General features: G+C 41.6%; 1 protein-coding gene across 1 annotated transcript in view; it reads right to left on the bottom strand.

Annotated features, from left to right (window-relative positions):
• Positions 1–17,672, bottom strand: part of rexo1 (REX1, RNA exonuclease 1 homolog) — a 113,648-nt gene that overhangs the window by 9,822 nt on the left and 86,154 nt on the right. Inside the window, exons 10-11 of the mRNA XM_070859761.1 lie at positions 6,162–6,275; positions 3,626–3,699 (exon numbers count right to left, since the gene is read on the bottom strand). Coding sequence (XP_070715862.1) covers positions 3,626–3,699; positions 6,162–6,275 — 188 coding nt within the window. The remainder of the gene's footprint in view (positions 1–3,625; positions 3,700–6,161; positions 6,276–17,672) is intronic.

Here is a 17,672-nt window from a genome sequence, read left to right as displayed (position 1 = left end):
TTCTGACTCCGCGTACCTTTATCTTCTGCAGTAACCTTTTGTGTGGCACTTTATCGAATGCCTTTTGGAAATCTAAATACACCACATCCATCAGTACACTTCTATCCACCATGCTCGTTATATCCTCAAAGAATTCCAGTAAATTAAACATGATTTCCCCTTCATGAATCCATGTTGCGTCTGCTTGATTGCACTATTCCTATCTAGATGTCCCGCTATTTCTTCCTTAATGATAGTTTCAAGCATTTTCCCCACTACAGATGTTAAACTAACCGGCCTATAGTTACCTGCCTTTTGTCTGCCCCCTTTTTTCATTTTTAAACAGAGGCGTTACATTAGCTGCTTTCCAATCCGATGGTACCTCCCCAGAGTTGAGAAAATTTTGGTAGATTATAACGAATGCATCTGCTATAACTTCTGCCATCTCTTAATACCCTGGGATGCATTTCATCAGGACCAGGGGACTTGTCTACCTTGAGTCCCATTTGCCTGTCCAACACTACCCCTCTCGTGATAGTGATTATCTCAAGGTCCTCCCTTCCCACGACCAGCAATTTTTGGCATGATTTTTGTGTCTTCCACTGTGAAGATCGAAGCAAAATAATTGTTTAAGGTCTCAGCCATTTCCACATTTCTCATTATTAAATCCCCCTTATCTTCTAAGGGATCAACATTTACTTTAGTTACTCTTTTCCATTTTATATATCGGTAAAAGCTTTTACTATCTGTTTTTATGTTTTGCGCAAGTTTACTTTTGTAATCTATCTTTCCTTTCTTTATTGCTTTCTTAGTCATTCTTTGCTGTCGTTTAAAATTTTCCCAATCTTCTAGTTTCCCACTAACCTTGGCCACCTTATACGCATTGGTTTTTAATTTGATACTCTCCTTTATTTCCTTGGTTATCCATGGCTGGTTATCCCTTCTCTTACCGCCCTTCTTTTTCACTGGAATATATTTTTATTGAGCACAATGAAAGAGCTCCTTAAAAGTCCTCCACTGTTCCTCAATTGTGCCACCATTTAGTCTGTGTTTCCAGTCTACTTTAGCCAACACTGCCCTCATCCCACTGTAGTCCCCTTTGTTTAAGCATAGTATGCTCGTTTGAGACACTACTTCCTCACCCTCAATCTGTATTACAAATTCAACCATACTGTGATCACTCATTCAGAGAGGATCTTTTACTAGGAAATAGTTTATTATTCCTGTCTCATTACACAGGACCAAATCCATGATAGCTTGTTCCCTTGTAGGTTCTGTAACATACTTTTCTAAGAAACAATCCCGTATGCATTCTATGAATTCCTCCTCAAGGCTACCCCGTGCGATGTGATTTGACCAATCGATATGTAGGTTAAAATCCCCCATGATTACTGCCGTTCATTTTTCACATGCCTCCATTATTCCCTTGATTATTGTCTGCCCCACCGTGAAGTTATTATTTGGGGGCCTATAAACTACGCCCACCAGCGACCACACGATTCACTGGACAACCATTAGGGATGAAAATCATGCCTGATTGTTCCCAATCACTAGTATCCCTACTGCTGTTCGGACAGCTAATTCAGCACAGATCAGGAATTGGACCTGCAGCTTCTTGTTCTAGCTGGATTAGCTCTGCAATAGGTAGTATATTTAGATATTGAGCTGTCAGGTGAGCTATGCAATGGAACTACATTACAACAGTGACTACAATTCAAAAGTATTTCATTGATTGTAAAGCGCTTTGGGACGTCCTGAGGGCGGGAAAGGTGCTATATAATTTCAAGTCTTTCTTTCCCTCAGTCACTATTACACATTATATGTCATTTCATTCAAAATTTTTATCCTGCAAGAAGGAACAAGAGTACTTCCTAATAAAGTAGGATATTCAGATTACCTTTATTTGGTACAAATAAAATATTTGGCCAATTCAAAACAGACTTCCCAACTTTTTTTGCTAACACTGTAAATCACTGGAAACTAAATTCTTACATTGCTTTCCAAAGTCCAGGGTCCTACAGACAAATTTTGATAAATACGAGAACCATTAAGCCAAAAAAACCACACCAGTATTTCAGGATTTATCAAAGATGTTACTCGCATTAAGCACATCAGTTTAAACATTCTCTGTTCAATTACTACTGCACATTTTTACCAATGCCTGGTCTGACAGGATATATAGTTTGACCACTGGTTTAAAAGAAAAGTCAAAGAACACTAATCAAATTGGTGCTGAACCAGCAGTATACAAATTATTCAGGGTTGCATATACTGTACACTGTGTGGGGAGGAGTGTAGCTTATATAATAAACATTGTTTCTATGAAACGTGAAGGTTGCCAAACCACACAAGAGTGCCAGAGGGAAAAGGGGCAATTTTATAAAGTCACAGAGCAACGAGGCTCTGTCTTGTATCTCTGCTCAGGCGAGTTGCCCGATCTCTGTTCCATTGCTGAAACTATGCTTCAAGCAAAAGCCCAGTGTTACCCTCCCAAAAAGATACTAGTGAAGATCAGGGGGACAGCTACAACCACTCCACTTCTGGCATCGGTCTCAGAGGGTTAAGAGCAGTTTGCACACCTACCCACCCTCTCTGCTGCCAATTATAAAAGCTTGATTACTTGTTCAAAAAGTGATCAAAAGGCTGCCAGGATATTGTGTCTTGCCACAAGTAGTTTCAAATATTGGACATCAGGGGAATTGGAATAAGGTAGATGATCAGCTATGATCTTATTGAATGGCAGAGCAGGCTCGAGGGGCCAAATGCCTACTCCTGCTCCTATTACTTATGTTCTTATGAGCAGCCCAGTACTGCTGTAGTCACACAGATCACTGGTCAGACTTCATTTGGAGTTCTATATTCAGTTTTGAGCTCATTACCTTAGGAAAGACAAGCTGCCAAGTCCATTCCTTAAGGTGCAAAATACACTAAGTAAATAGGGCTTGGTACATTGAATTTGTGAGTGTCTGTCAATTCAGAGTGCCTCTTGTATCTTTAATAATGTGAAATATTTGGGACTGTCATTAAGTGTTCATATTTTACAGTGGTCAGTCAGTTGAGTGAGTGTAGGACCAGTTTCACTGTATAAAGCACACAACTTCTTGTATAAATTGGCTGCTGCATTTGCCTACACAACAGTGACTATACTTCAAAAATAGCTCATTGGATGCAAAGCATTTTGGGATGTCAGAGTTGGTCTCAAGATACAATATAAAATGATAGTTCTTTTTTCCCCCTTTACGGTGATGTTACGGAGTTTGATACTTGCACACAGGAAAGAGAAATATATATGGATGTGTGGGACTTCAGAAATGTCACCACTTTCTGTATACTAGTTGTCTGTTACCTAATCAACATATGGGGAAAGCAATCTACACAGTCTAATTGAGAACCATTTACCATTAACTGCCCCATTCGAGTACAAAGAAATCTTCAACCCTCGCAAACAATGCTTGGGTGCTTACACACCTATTTTACTGCTGCCAGTCTTTAAATGAGGTAGTGTGGACATTCTGATCTGCAATTAATTTACACCACATTACTATAGATATCTGTGGGGCAAGAGTATTTCTCAACAACATTTTCTTTGTTTCTTATAGTTAATGAAGTACACGATTGGTCACCCTTAATTATCAGTTCTTCTTACCTTTGCTGTCTGACAACCTGCAGATCCCACTGCTCCCGCACAGCAGTTGTACTGTGTTTCCCAACCACCAGATACTGCAGCATAAACAAGATTAGAAAATATTCTCATAGGATTTTAAAAAGAAATATATTCTAGAATTTCATTTGGAGTCAGAAGTAGAATGTTCACATCGTACCAATTTGCTGAACTGCGTGTGGGTTTTTTTTTTGTACGAAAAATCATAATACAAACTACAAGGTAAGGAGATAAACTACAAGTCAAAAATATCAAGGGGCTTCGGTCGGCATTATACATGCTTTAGCCACTCAGTAGCTTCAGAGGTCAGCAGTGTGGAGCCTGGAAAATCTTCATGATAGACCATCATGAAATTACATACAATATACAACACAGAAACAGGCCTTTCAGCCCAACTAGTCTGCGCTGGTGTTTATATTCCACACAAGTCTCCTCCTATTCCACCTGCCTCATCTCATCCTTTCAACCTATCTTTCTATTCTCTCATGGACTCATCTAATTTCCTTTTGAAAGCATCTAAGCTATTTGCCTCAACCACTTCCTGTGACAGCAAGTTCCACATTCTCTCCACTCTGAGTAAAGACATTTCTCCTCATTTCCCGATTGGATTTATTAGTAACTATCTTGTAGTTATGGCCCCTAGGTTTGAATTCCCACACAAGTGGGAACATTCTCTCCACATCGACCAACCCGTTCATAATCGTAAAGACCCTGATCAGGTCACCTCGAAGTCTTCACTTTTCTAAAGAAAAAAAAGAGGTCCAATCTGTTACATTTTTGCCGATAGCTGCAATCTCTCAGTTCTGGTACCATCCTTGTAAATCTTTACTTTCTCCAGTGCTTCTATGTCCTTTTTATAGTACAGAGACCAGAACTGTGCACCAGTACTCTAAGTGAAGCCTGACCAGCGTCCTATACAAGATTAACATAGCTTCACTACTTTTGAATTCTATACACCTAGAAATAAATCCCAGTGCTTTAACATTTTTAATTGCTTTGCTGACCTGCAATGTTACTTTTAATGATTTGTTCACCTGTATCCCTAGATCCCTTTGCTCTTCCACCTCATTCAGTTTCTTATTTTCTCGGTGTAGGTGATGGTTCTATTATTCCGACCAAACTGCATCATCTCACATTTATCTACGTTAAGTTAATTTGCCACTTAACTGCCCAGTCTGCAAGTTTTCTTGTATTATGTTTCATTCTTCTTCAGTGTTAGCTAAATACCACCCCCCTAGTTTGGTACCTGCAAATTTGGATATTTACTTGTTCCTAAATCCAAATCATTATTCTAAATTATGAACAACAGTGGTCTCAGAACTGATCCTTATGGAACACTGCTTTCTACCTTCCTCCAATCTAATGACTCTTGACCACTACTTCTTGTTTTTAGCCAATTTTCTATCTATTTAGCTATTTATCCCCTTTCTCCACATGCCCTAATCTTTGTCACAAGCCTACCACATGGGATCTTATTGAAGACCTTTTGAAAATCTAAGTATATGACATCTACTGCATTACCCTGGTCTACTCTCTTCGTTATTTATTCAAATAATTCTATCTGCTTAGTTAACCTTTTGGAATCCATGGTGACTATTTTTTAATTATATTTTCTGTCTCTAGATGCTCTATCACTTAGGAAAGATACTGGAATCTATACTATCATAGATGTTGAGATTAATTCATGCTGGAAATTGCTCTACAAAGGCAACTACTTAGCTCTCCTTGTGATTATCTCAACAACTTCTTCAGGTTATCTCAAGGGCAGATACATTGTTTTGGTATGGTTAATGATAAGTATGGCAATATCCAAGGACAGCATGGTTGGAAAACTGTTCTAGTCAACAATCACTGTGCATGACCGATAGGCCTTGTTTCAATCCTTTAAGAACTGCAGATGATGATGGTATAGTACAAACACAAGTAAACAAACAGGGTTAAACTTTAACATGGAAGTTTTGAGCATTACCCAGCAAATATGGGAAAGGATCAGTGAGTATTTCTGGTCATTTGAAACAGAGAGTGAACGTTAGTGCAGAAGCCAGAGAGGTCTTTAAGATTATGAAAGGGTTTCATAGGGTAGATGTACAGAAGAGGTTGCCACTTGTGGGTGACACCAAAACTAGGGGTCATAAATATAAGACAGTCATTAATAAATCCAATAGGGAATTCAGGAGAAACTTATTTATCCAAAGAGTGGTTAGAATATGGAAGTTGCTACCACAAGGAGCAGTTGAGGCGAATAGCATTACATTGATTGGGTTGGATGAAGTAGGGTAGGAGGTGGCTAGTGTGGAGCATAAACACTGGCATGCACCAGTTGCACCGAATGGTCTGTTTCTGTGTTATATATTCTATGTAACATGTTCACTCCAGTGTGCTCACAGAAAGGAAGTATCTTAAATTGGTCACAGCAAAAAAAATATATATTCAAATATTCACCACCATAAAACTATGCCACAATCACATAAGATTCCTCTATAATTCTCATTGTCAATTCAAATATTAATATCGAACTCACCTTTATGTCGGCGCAACCGTCCCCAGTGGTAGTTGCATTCTTCTTTGCGGATACAATTCCCACTAACGGAAACACTGTACTCAGCTCCACAACGACAGCAGATCCTTAGTAAAGCTAATCATAAAAACACAAACCTGAAATATCTGAACATTGTTAGGCACTCAAGTATAGGCACACTCTATAGCTACATGGGAATTTCCAGTAATCGCCATCACACATCTTTTAAACATCCCAATGTTATTTTAGCTCAAGTTTTCACCCTTTCTGAAGACATGCTGAGATGCTTCCACAAGTTCTAATAACTCCGCAGCACTTCCCCCAAGTGGGTATTCTCATTCCTGAACTTAGACAGGGCGATCAGTAGGATATTCAATTAAGCAAGGCATCATAACAGTGCCCAATCCAATGACCAAACATCCAAACATTTGTACCTTCCAACAGAGGTCACTGGTTAACAATTAGGATCAGAAACTTTGGATAACTTTTCTCCTCCATAGTCCAAGGGCATTTTTAATGCCCCAACGGCTACCCAGACTGAGATCAGCTGATTCAGCACAGACCAGATTGAAGAAAGCAGAGCTTCGTGATGCCTAAACAAGAACATTTCTATTTGCATAAAGCATATATAGTGCACACGACCATTAAGTATCACGTTTTCCCCGTCACATTATGTTGATAACACTGCTATTGTTGAGAGCAGTACATCATAGAAACATAGAAAATAGGTGCAGGAGTAGGCCATTCGGCCCTTCGAGCCTGCACCACCAGCCAATAAGATCACGGCCGATCATTCACCTCAGTACCCCTTTCCTGCTTTCTCTCCATATCCCTTGATCCCTTTAGCCATAACGGCCATATCTAACTCACTCTTGAATATATCCAATGAACTGGCATCAACAATTCTCTGCAGTAGGGAATTCCGCAGGTTAACAACTCTGAGTGAAGAAGTTTCTCCTCATCTCAGTCCTAAATGGCTTATCCTTAGACTGTGTCCCCTGGTTCTGGACTTCCCCAACATCGGGAATATTCTTCCTGCATCTAACCTGTCCAGTCCTCAGAATTTCAGATGTTTCTATGAGATCCCCTCTCATCCTTCTAAACTCCAGTGAATAAAGGCCCAGTCAATCCAGTCTCTCCTCATATGTCAGTCCAGCCATCCCGGGAATCAGTCTGGTGAACCTTCGCTGCACTCCCTCAATAGCAAGAACGTCCTTCCTCAGATTAGGAGACCAAAACTGAACACAATATTCCAGGTGAGGCCTCACCAAGGCCCTGTACAACTGCTTTAAGACCTCCCTGTTCCTATATTCAAAACTCCTAGCTATGAAGGCCAACATACCATTTGCCTTCTTCACCGCCTGCTGTACCTGCATGCCAACTTTCAATGACTGATGTACCATGACACCCAGGTCTCGTTGCACCTCCCCTTTTCCTAATCTGCCGCCATTCAGATAGTACTCTGCCTTCCTTTTTTGCCACCAAATTGAATAACCTCACACTTATCCACATTATACTTCATCTGCCATGCATTTGCCCACTCACCTAACCTGTCCAAGTCACCCTGCAGCCTCTTAGCGTCCTCCTCTCACCGCCACCCAGTTTAGTGTCATCTGCAAACTTAGAGATATTACACTCAACTCTTTTATCCAAATCATTAATGTATATTGTAAATAGCTGGGGTCCCAGCACTGAGCCCTGCGGCACCCCACTAGTAACTGCCTGCCATTCTGAAAAGGACCCGTTTATCCCGACTCTCTGCTTCCTGTCTGCCAACCAGTTCTCTATCCACGTCAGTACATTACCCCCAATACCATGTGCTTTGATTTTGCACACCAATCTCTTGTGTGGGACCTTGTCAAAAGCCTTTTGAAAGTCCATAAACACCACATCCACTGGTTCTCTCTTGTCCATTCTACTAGTTACATTCTCAAAGAATTCCAGAAGATTTGTCAAGCATGATTTCCCTTTCATAAATCCATGTTGACTTGGACCGATCCTGTCACTGCTTTCCAAATGTGCTGTTATTTCATCTTTAATAATTGATTCCAACATTTTCCCCACGACTGATGTCAGGCTAACCGGTCTATAATTACCCGTTTTCTCTCTCCCTCCTTTTTTAAAAAGTGGTGTTACATTAGCTCGCCTCCAGTCCATAGGAACTGATCCAGAGTCGATAGACTGTTGGAAAATTATCACCAATGCATCCACTATTTCTAGGACCACTTCCTTAAGTACTCTGGGATGCAGACTATCAGGCCCTGGGGATTTATCAGCCATCAATTTCCCTAACACAATTTCCCGCCTAATAAGGATATCCTTCAGTTCCTCTTTCTCACTAGACCGTCAGTCCCCTAGTACTTCCGGAAGGTTATTTGTGTCTTCCTTCGTGTAGACAGAACCAAAGTATTTGTTCAACTGGTCTGCCATTTCTTTGTTCCCCATTATAAATTCACCTGAATCGGACTGCAAGGGACCTACGTTTGTCTTTACTAATCTTTTTCTCTTCACATATCTATAGAAGCTTTTGCAGTCAGTTTTATGTTTCCGGCAAGCTTCTTCATATCTCCATTTTCCCCCTCCTAATTAAACCCTTAGTCCTCCTCTGCTGAATTCTAAATTTCTCCCAGTCCTCAGGTTTGCTGCTTTTTCTGGCCAATTTATATGCCTCTTCCTTGGATTTAACACCATCCTTAATTTCCCTCGTTAGCCACGGTTGAGCCACCTTTGCTGTTTTATTTTTATGCCAGACAGGGATGTACAATTGTCGAAGTTCATCCATGTGATCTTTAAATGTTTGCCATTGCCTATCCACCGTCAACCCTTTAAGTATCATTCGCCAGTCTATTCTAGCCAATTCATGTCTCATACCATCGAAGTTACCTTTCCTCAAGTTCAGGACCCTAGTCTCTGAATTAACTGTGTCACTCTCCATCTTAATAAAGAATTCTACCATATTATGGTTACTCTTCCCCAAGGGGCCTCGCACAACAAGATCGCTAATTAGACCTTTCTCATTACACATCACCCAGTCTAGGATGGCCAGCCCTCTAGTTGATTCCTCAACATATTGGTCCAGAAAATCATCCCAAATACACTCTAGGAAATCCTCCTCCATCGTATTGCTACCAGCTTGGTTAACCCAATCTATATGTAGATTAAAGTCGCCCATGATAACTGCTGTACCTTTATTGCACGCATCCCTAATTTCTTGTTTGATGCTGTCCCCAACCTCACTACTGCTGTTTTGTGCTCTGTACACAACTCCCACCAGCATTTTCTGCCCTTTGGTATTCCGCAGCTCCGCCCATACAAATTCCATATCATCCAAGCTAATATCCTTCCTTACTGTTGAGTTAATTTCCTCTTTAACCAGCAATGCTACCCCACCTCCTTTTCCTTTCTGTCTATCCTTCCTGAATGTTGAATACCCCTGGATGTTGAGTTCCCAGCCTTTGTCACCCTGGAGCCATGTCTCCGTGATGCCAATTGTATCATATTCATTAATTGCTGCATTAATTCCTCCAATTCACCCAAGAAATGCCACAGGAGATGTGCTAGTTTATATTTATTTACTAGTAACCTGGTTGTTTTTGACTGAATCAAAGTTGAGTGACAACTTCATTCTCTGCTAGCTAGAAAATGGAAGCCCAATTCCAAGATGTCTGTGTGGTACAGGCAAGGGTCCTTGATCTGCAGATTTGCCAGAATGCAGGAGTTGTAACTTGGGGCTAATCAGATTAAACACTGTCAAATGATTAGTCAGGTGAGAGGGCTGGGGCAAGGCGTAAATGCTAACTTGCCATATTATTCCATATGTCTTTCAAATGGCTTGATTGATATTTCTCTATCTGGAGATCTTTGACAGAGAAATTTTAGAAGTTGGCCTCCATTTAGAGAGGCAGGAATATCACCGCATATTTGTACAAGCATCGCACCAGGATGTGTGCAAAAGATGGTGGCCTCTAAATGACTTGCAGATTATTGTACTGTGTTGGAAATTTGTTCTGAAGGAGATATATTAACTCTTGTGGTCTAATCTTTAGCTTAGAAAAAGTGCCAGTGTCGTGTGTTTTTGCTTCAATGTAAATAAATGTTCCTATTAGATTTAGCCTGATTTTAACCCTTGGAGTGTGGTAATTCTTGCCTGTAAAGTGGACAAGAACATGATGGGCATCTCACACAGGCCTCCAGTGTATAATACCTTGGTTAAAAAAGAGTCATTGTTAGTCTTGTAGCATGTTATCTTGTTCACATCACACATAGTTTCAATTCATAGGAAATGCAAGTCTACCAATAGGAATTTCCTATTCGAAAGGAGGTAAAGCACAAGGAGATTGAAACACTCATCAGTTCTTAGCTCCATCATTAAAGCGCAGCAATCCAGGCTACTCAGTTACACATTATTTCCATTAGTAGATGACTGGAATGAATCCTATCTTTATTTGAGATTTATTTTTTGTTTAATATATACAGAAACCCATCACCAAGTTTTAAGCACTGCAACAAAACTATTGAGCAATCTATAATGGCAGTTTCCATTTGCTCTTCCTCCAATAGGGACACAGTCCATTTATCTCCGCCCTGATAAGTTAGGTGCAGGTTGGCAAAAGCCAAGGATTAGGAACCTCCGAATATACATAGATGAATTGCTGGATTGTAGCCATATAAAACTACACCATTTGATAGCACACAACACTGGTAAGCATTCTGCTGCTATCCCAAGTAGAACCACCAGCTTTAAGAGCATTGGCTTTTTGGATCTTTGTGTGTAAATGGGAAGAAACCATAACCTAGTGACAGGTCAACCATTCCAGTTCCGATGAATGAACCAGGCTGGCTGGTTAATTATCAACAAATATATCTCCTTACAAACATATTTCCAACACAATAATCAGCAAGTCATTTATTGTCGAATATTGTGGAATTGTTTGGATTAAGTATCGAGATTAAATATCAAATCTGCCACAAATGAACAATCCATCACCGGGAATGTCATTTTTTAGCTGATTCAATCCCAGAGCAACACTTACCCCTCTCCTTTCCCTGATAAATAGTCAGAACTTGTCATGAAAGAACTGATAATTGCTTGCTTCAGCTGTAGTTAGCCAGAGAGCCTCGATCTTCCAAAATAGCATAATACACCATAAAATGCAAATCTATTGCCACCAGCCTCCTGAGCACAGTATGCACACACACCTTACACCCCCCTTCTACCAGCTGAAGGTGCAGAACTTCAGCTACACTGCGACCTAAATCATGATTTGTAAAGTATGGATAAATGAGCACCCTCCAGCTAACACATTCCATCATCTATCATCTCAACTGGATTTTAAACCTGTTTTGCCTGCCTTCAACAGTGAACAACTTATATGCCAACCACCTTGATGGCTCTCAATGTCATCCCCTACTGATTAAACCAAGTTCTCTTGTAAAAGGCTTTGACAAAGAGGCATGCCTGTCATTGGGCCACGTCCCTCCTCAAGGGTGATGAAGATCACCAACTATTCTACCATTTTGTTACAAATCTATCATAGCTTGGCCCTGGATTTTGCCATGGCTGCGTGCCGAGAAAGGTGAAACCAGGAGAAAGCTCTGCTTGCACATGTTTTTAATATACCAAAATGCTTAACCTCATCAGGATTTTTGGGGTCATTAAATAGGGAGGTGAGAAAGACCTTTATTTGGGATAAAAAAAATCATTCTGTTCAGGGACGATTGATAAATTTCCTTTGAAGTAAAATTGAAGTGTTGAATAACTATCACCCCATTTCAGAACAGACCCATTAAATGTACTTTATGTTCTGCATTAGTGCAACAGATTAGTGCTCCAGGTCACTGCACTCTAGAATAACAGAACAAGGTTCAAGCCTGCAATTCCCTACATAGGGAGAAGACATCAAGTAAAAGCACCTTTTGAATGTCTTCAACTCCCTTTACTCAGCGTAAAGTATAAATGAGAAAAGCAAGTCAAGTCTGTTGTGTATCTGTAAAGCTTGCACTCCCACGTTCCGCCACCAGGGAGTGCATCCCCTGAAGTCCCAAGGGATCCCAGCATCCCTTGGGAGCACTGTATATAAGTCGGCCCCTAAGGCCTGTTCCTCACCCTGGAGTTTCTTAATAAAGACTGAGGTCACTGTTACTTTAACCTCCCTGTGTGCAGTCTCATCTGTGTTAGGAACAACAACAACTGGCGACGAATATATGAATCCAACGCAAAGATGCAGCAAACTGTGGGTATCCTGGAGAAGTTCTCGGAGGGTGAGGACTGAAAATGCCTATGTCGAGTGGCTAGACCAGTACTTTGTAGCCAACGAGCTGGACAGAGAAGGAAGCGCTGCAAAAAGGAAAGTGGTCCTCCTCACGGTCTGCGGGGCACCGACCTACAGCCTCATGAAGAATCTTCTGGCTCTGGTGAAACTCATAAGTCATATGAGGAGCTATATACACTGGTTCGGGAGCATCTTAACCCGAGGGAGAGCGTGCTGATGGCGAGGTATCGGTTCTGTACGTGCCAGCGATCTGAAGGTCAGGAAGTGGCGAGTTACGTCGCCGAGCTAATGCGACTTTCAGGACAATGTGAGTTTGATGGCTACCTGGAATAAATGCTCAGAGACTTCTTTGTACTGGGCATTGGCCACGAGACCATCCGACAAAAACTTTTGGCTGTAGAGACACCGACCCTCAGTAAGGCCATTGCGATAGCACAGGCGTTTATGTCCACCAGTGATAACACACCAAACAAATCTCTCAGCACACAAGTGCTAGCAATGTTCATAAATTAACTGGAACTTTGTTTGCGAGCAGAAATGTACAGGGTGGAAACCACGAGTCTGCAACTACCAGCAGGCCTCAGGTGACCCAGATGACTGAGTCCGCAACAAAGGATGAATGCAAGGCAATTCACACCCTGTTGGCGTTGTGGAGGCTTCCATTCAGCCTATTCATGCCGCTTCAAAGGGTATGTTTGCAAGAGCTGTGGAACAATGGGGCATCTCCAATGAGCTTGCAGACGAGCTGCAAGCTCTGCAAAACCTGCTAATCAAGTGGCAGAGGAAGATTGGTCCATGGTGGATCAAGGCAATTTCGAGCCTCAGAGAGAGGAGGCAAATGCTGAAGTACACAGGCTGCACACATTTGAGACGAAATGTCCACCTATAATGCTAAACGTAAAATTGAATGGCTTACCTGTAGCCATGGAACTGGACACTGGCGCTAGCCAATCCATCATGAGTAAAAAGATGTTTGAGAGACTGTGGTGCAACAAGGCATTCAGACCAGCCCTGAGCCCCATCCACACGAAACTGAGAATATACACCAAAGAGCTTATCACTGTCCTGGGCAGCGCCATGGTCAAGGTCACCTACGAGGACACGGTACACAAACTGCCACTCTGGATTGTCCCGGGCGATGGCCCCACACTGCTTGGAAGGCGCTGGCTGGGCAAAATCCGCTGGAACTGGGATGACATCCGAGCGCTATCACATGTCGATGAGGCCTCATGTACCCAGGTTCTTAAATTTCCTTCCCTTTTTGAGCCTGGCATTGGAAACTTTTCCGGGGCGAAGGTGAGGATACACTTGGTCCCAGAGGCACGACCCATTCACCACAAGGCACGAGCGGTACTTCACATGATGAGGGAGAGTGTGGAAATCGAGCTGGACAGGCTGCAACGTGAGGGCATCATCTCCCCAGTGGAATTCAGCGAGTGGGCCAGCCCAATTGTTCTAGTACTCAAAAGTGATGGCACGGTCAGGATTTGCGGCGATTATAAAGTAACTATTAATCGTTTCTCGCTACAGGACCAATACCCGCTACCCAAGGCAGACGACCTATTTGCGACGCTGGCAGGAGGCAAGACGTTGACCAAGCTCAACCTTCGGCCTACATGATGTAGGAGCTGGAGGAGTCTTCGAAGGGCCTCACCTGCATCAACATGCATAAGGGACTGCTCATCTACAACAGATGCCCGTTTAGAATTTGGTTGGCTGCAGCGATCTTCCAGAGAAACATGGAGAGCCTATTCAAGTCGGTACCACGCACTGTGGTTTTTCAGGACGACATATTGGTCACGGGTCGGGACACCGTCGAGCACCTACAAAACCTGGAGGAGGTCCTCCAGCGACTGGATCGTGTAGGGCTGCGGCTGAAGAGGCCAAAATGGTCTTCATGGCAACAGAAGTGGAGATTTTGGGGAGAAAGATCGTGGCAGACGGCATTCGGCCCACAGACACCAAGACAGAGGCTATCAGGAACGCGCCCAGGCCACAGAATGTCACGGAGCTGCGGTCGTTCCTGGGACTCAACTATTTTGGTAACTTCCTACCGAGGTTAAGCATCCTCTTGGAACCCCTACATGTGTTATTGCGCAAAGGTGAGAACTGGGTATGGAAAAAAAAAAAACAAGTAATTGCTTTTGAGAAAGCCAGAAACATGGCATGTGTAGGAATACCCAAGTAATTCCAGGAAAGACCAACAGGCAGGGATTGGGTGCTCATTTCATTTCCTTTCCAAGAAGTGTTTGCCAATTTTGGAAAGTTCTAAAAAGGAAGCCAATCAAAGGAACTCAACATACTCATTTGTCTGATATTTTCTTGAACTAGTTCAAAGCTGCTATGATATTTGGATTAAATTCAATAACTTTCTGTTACTGCTTGTTTCTCTAAACGAGTATAAACTTGTTAGGTAGTTCAATCTGATGTGAAAGTGCCTGGGTAGTCAATTCCTGAAGTGTTGTGGGTGCAAAGCGTTGTCCTGCAAATAATCCAGAGACAAATAAATCAGTGGGTATGTGGTCATACAGGGCAGAGCATCCCATATTTCTTTGTGAACAGGATGCAATCTGCATAAGCGATAGGCTTACCTATGGGAGCATTGGTGGTCATTTTCCAACATTCTATAGACTCTGGATAAGTTCCTATGGACTGGAGGGTAGCTAAAGTAACCCCACTTTTTAAAAAAGGGAGGAGAGAAAACTGGGAATTATAGACCGATCAGCCTGACATCAGTGATGGGGAAAATGTTGGAATCAATTATTAAAGATGTAAAAGCAGCACATTTGGAAAGCAGTGACAGGATCAGTCCAAGGCAGCATGGATTTATGAAAGGGAAATCATGCTTGACAAATCTTCTAGAATTTTTTGAGGATGTAACTAGTAGAGCGGACAAGATGGAGCCAGTGGATGTGGTGTATTTAGACTTTCAAAAGACTTTGGACAAGGTCTCACACAAGAGATTAGTGTGTAAAATTAAAGCACATGGTATTGGGGGTAATGTACTGATGTGGATAGAGAAGTGATTGGCAGACAGGAAGCAATGAGTAGGAATAAACAGGTCCTTTTCAGAATGGCAGCAGTGACTAGTGGGGTATTGCAAGGTTCAGTGCTGGGACCCCAGCTATTTACAAAATACATTAATGATTTAGACGAAGGAACTGAATGTAATATCGTCAAGTTTGCAGATGACACTAAGTTGGGTGGCAGTGTGAGCTGTGAGGAGGATTCTAAGAGGCTGCAGGGTGACTTGGACAGGTTAGGTGAGTGGGCAAATACATGGAAGATGCGGTATAATATAGATAAATGTGAGGTTATCCACTTTGGTGGTAAAAACAGGAAGGCAGATTATTATCTGAATGGTCTCCTAATCTGAGGAAGGACGTTCTTGCTATTGAGGGAGTGCAGCAAAGGTTCACCAGACTGACTCCAGGGATGGCTAGGCTGTCATATGAGGAGAGAGATTGGATCAACTGGGCCTTTATTCACTGGAGTTTAGAAGGATGAGAGGGGATCTCATAGAAACGTACAAGATTCTGATGGTACTGGACAGGTTAGATGTGGGAAGAACGTTCCCGATGTTGGGGAAGTCCAGAATCAGGGGACATAGTCTTAGGATAAGGGGTAGGCCATTTAGGACCGAGATGAGGAGAAACTTCTTCACTCAGAGTTGTTAACCTATGGAATTCCCTGCAGCAGAGAGTTATTGATGCCAGTTCATTGGATATATTCAAGAGAGAGTTAGATATGGCCCTTACAGCTAAGGGGATCAAGAGGTATGGAGAGAAAGCAGGAGTGGGGTACTGAAGTGAATGATCAGCCATGATCATATTGAATGGGGGTGCAGGCTCGAAGGACCGAATGGTCTACTCCTGCACCTATTTTCTATGTTTCTATGTTTCTTTAGTGTATTATTTGTCTTTGAATTGTAACAACTGTACAATATGTCAGTCTATACAATGAGGGGTGGCAACATTTTGATCAATAAGGCAGCACCACCAGCATCTCCAATGGTTAAGTAATCTACATTCTCTAGGCAGACAGAAAATTACAATTTGAAGAGATGGGGTGCTGATACAAATCATTACTTTTGTGAAGTGATCTCATCTGCTGCACCCAAGATAAAACATATCTACAATAGGTAATACAACTTTTCATGCTTCTTCACAATTTTTCCTTCAAAATAACCACAGTTAATTTGCCAACATTTTGCAACTAATGCCCACATCTCAGCCAGAGAAACAGTTACAAGCCACTACCGCATCACCTGGATCTTGATTTATCAAATTTAGAGCAGACAGAAGTAATGATGGCAGCCCACTGCACAGGATTCTACACACAAAGAAATTATGAATTGTATTTTCAATACCAGTAAGTTTGATTTCTTTATATCTTAAGCTACAACCTAGAACATTCATTTAAAATGTCTGATTTTGTCACTTTCTTCCAAATAGATATCACTGTTCAGTATTTGGCTATAAAATGCAGCCTTACAATTGATAGTCCTTACTATTAATTGTTCATTTGTTTAGTCATATTGTAAATAATTTACTCAACCCTCAAGACTATTAATAAGATAATTTAGTCCCTTGTTTTTAGGGAACATGTGTGAAACTTGATGCTTGGTTACAAATGGCATTCTGCAAATATATCTCTCAAATGGTTGGTCATAAAATGAAACCATAAAGGACTTTAGAATTTATATTTGCCCAGAGCACACAAGACTCATTTTTAATCAAAGAATTCTGTTTTAAAAAAAAAATGTTTGAAAGCACCATTTACTTTTTGATATCTATTAAAAAACTATACATAATTTCTGACTACAAAACCTTACTTTGTCAAACTTTAGAAGGCAATTAATCTTGCACCGCTGTATTAAGCCTTAGAGCTCATCAAGTCCAAGTGCTCAATCAAGTCAGATAGCTCAGCTGGTTGAGGCAGTGAGCAGCTAAATTAGCCAATCTAAGCTATGGCAGCAGTAGAGAATTGGCTGGGATAGACAGGCAAATGATACTTAAAGGGCTGACGATAGATCGGCAATGGCAGACATTTAAAGATCACATGGATGAACTACAACAATTGTATATCCATGTCTGGGGTAAAAATAAAACGGGGAAGGTGGCTCAGCCATGGCTAACAAGGGAAATTAGGGATAGTGTTAAATCCAAGGAAGAGGCATATAAATTGGCCAGAAAAAGCAGCAAACCTGAGGACTAGGAGAAATTTAGAATTCAGCAGGAGG

The sequence above is a fragment of the Pristiophorus japonicus genome, chromosome 18, assembly GCF_044704955.1.
Source record: "Pristiophorus japonicus isolate sPriJap1 chromosome 18, sPriJap1.hap1, whole genome shotgun sequence".
Taxonomy (NCBI): domain Eukaryota; kingdom Metazoa; phylum Chordata; class Chondrichthyes; family Pristiophoridae; genus Pristiophorus; species Pristiophorus japonicus.
This window is presented reverse-complemented; position numbering and strand designations above follow the sequence as displayed.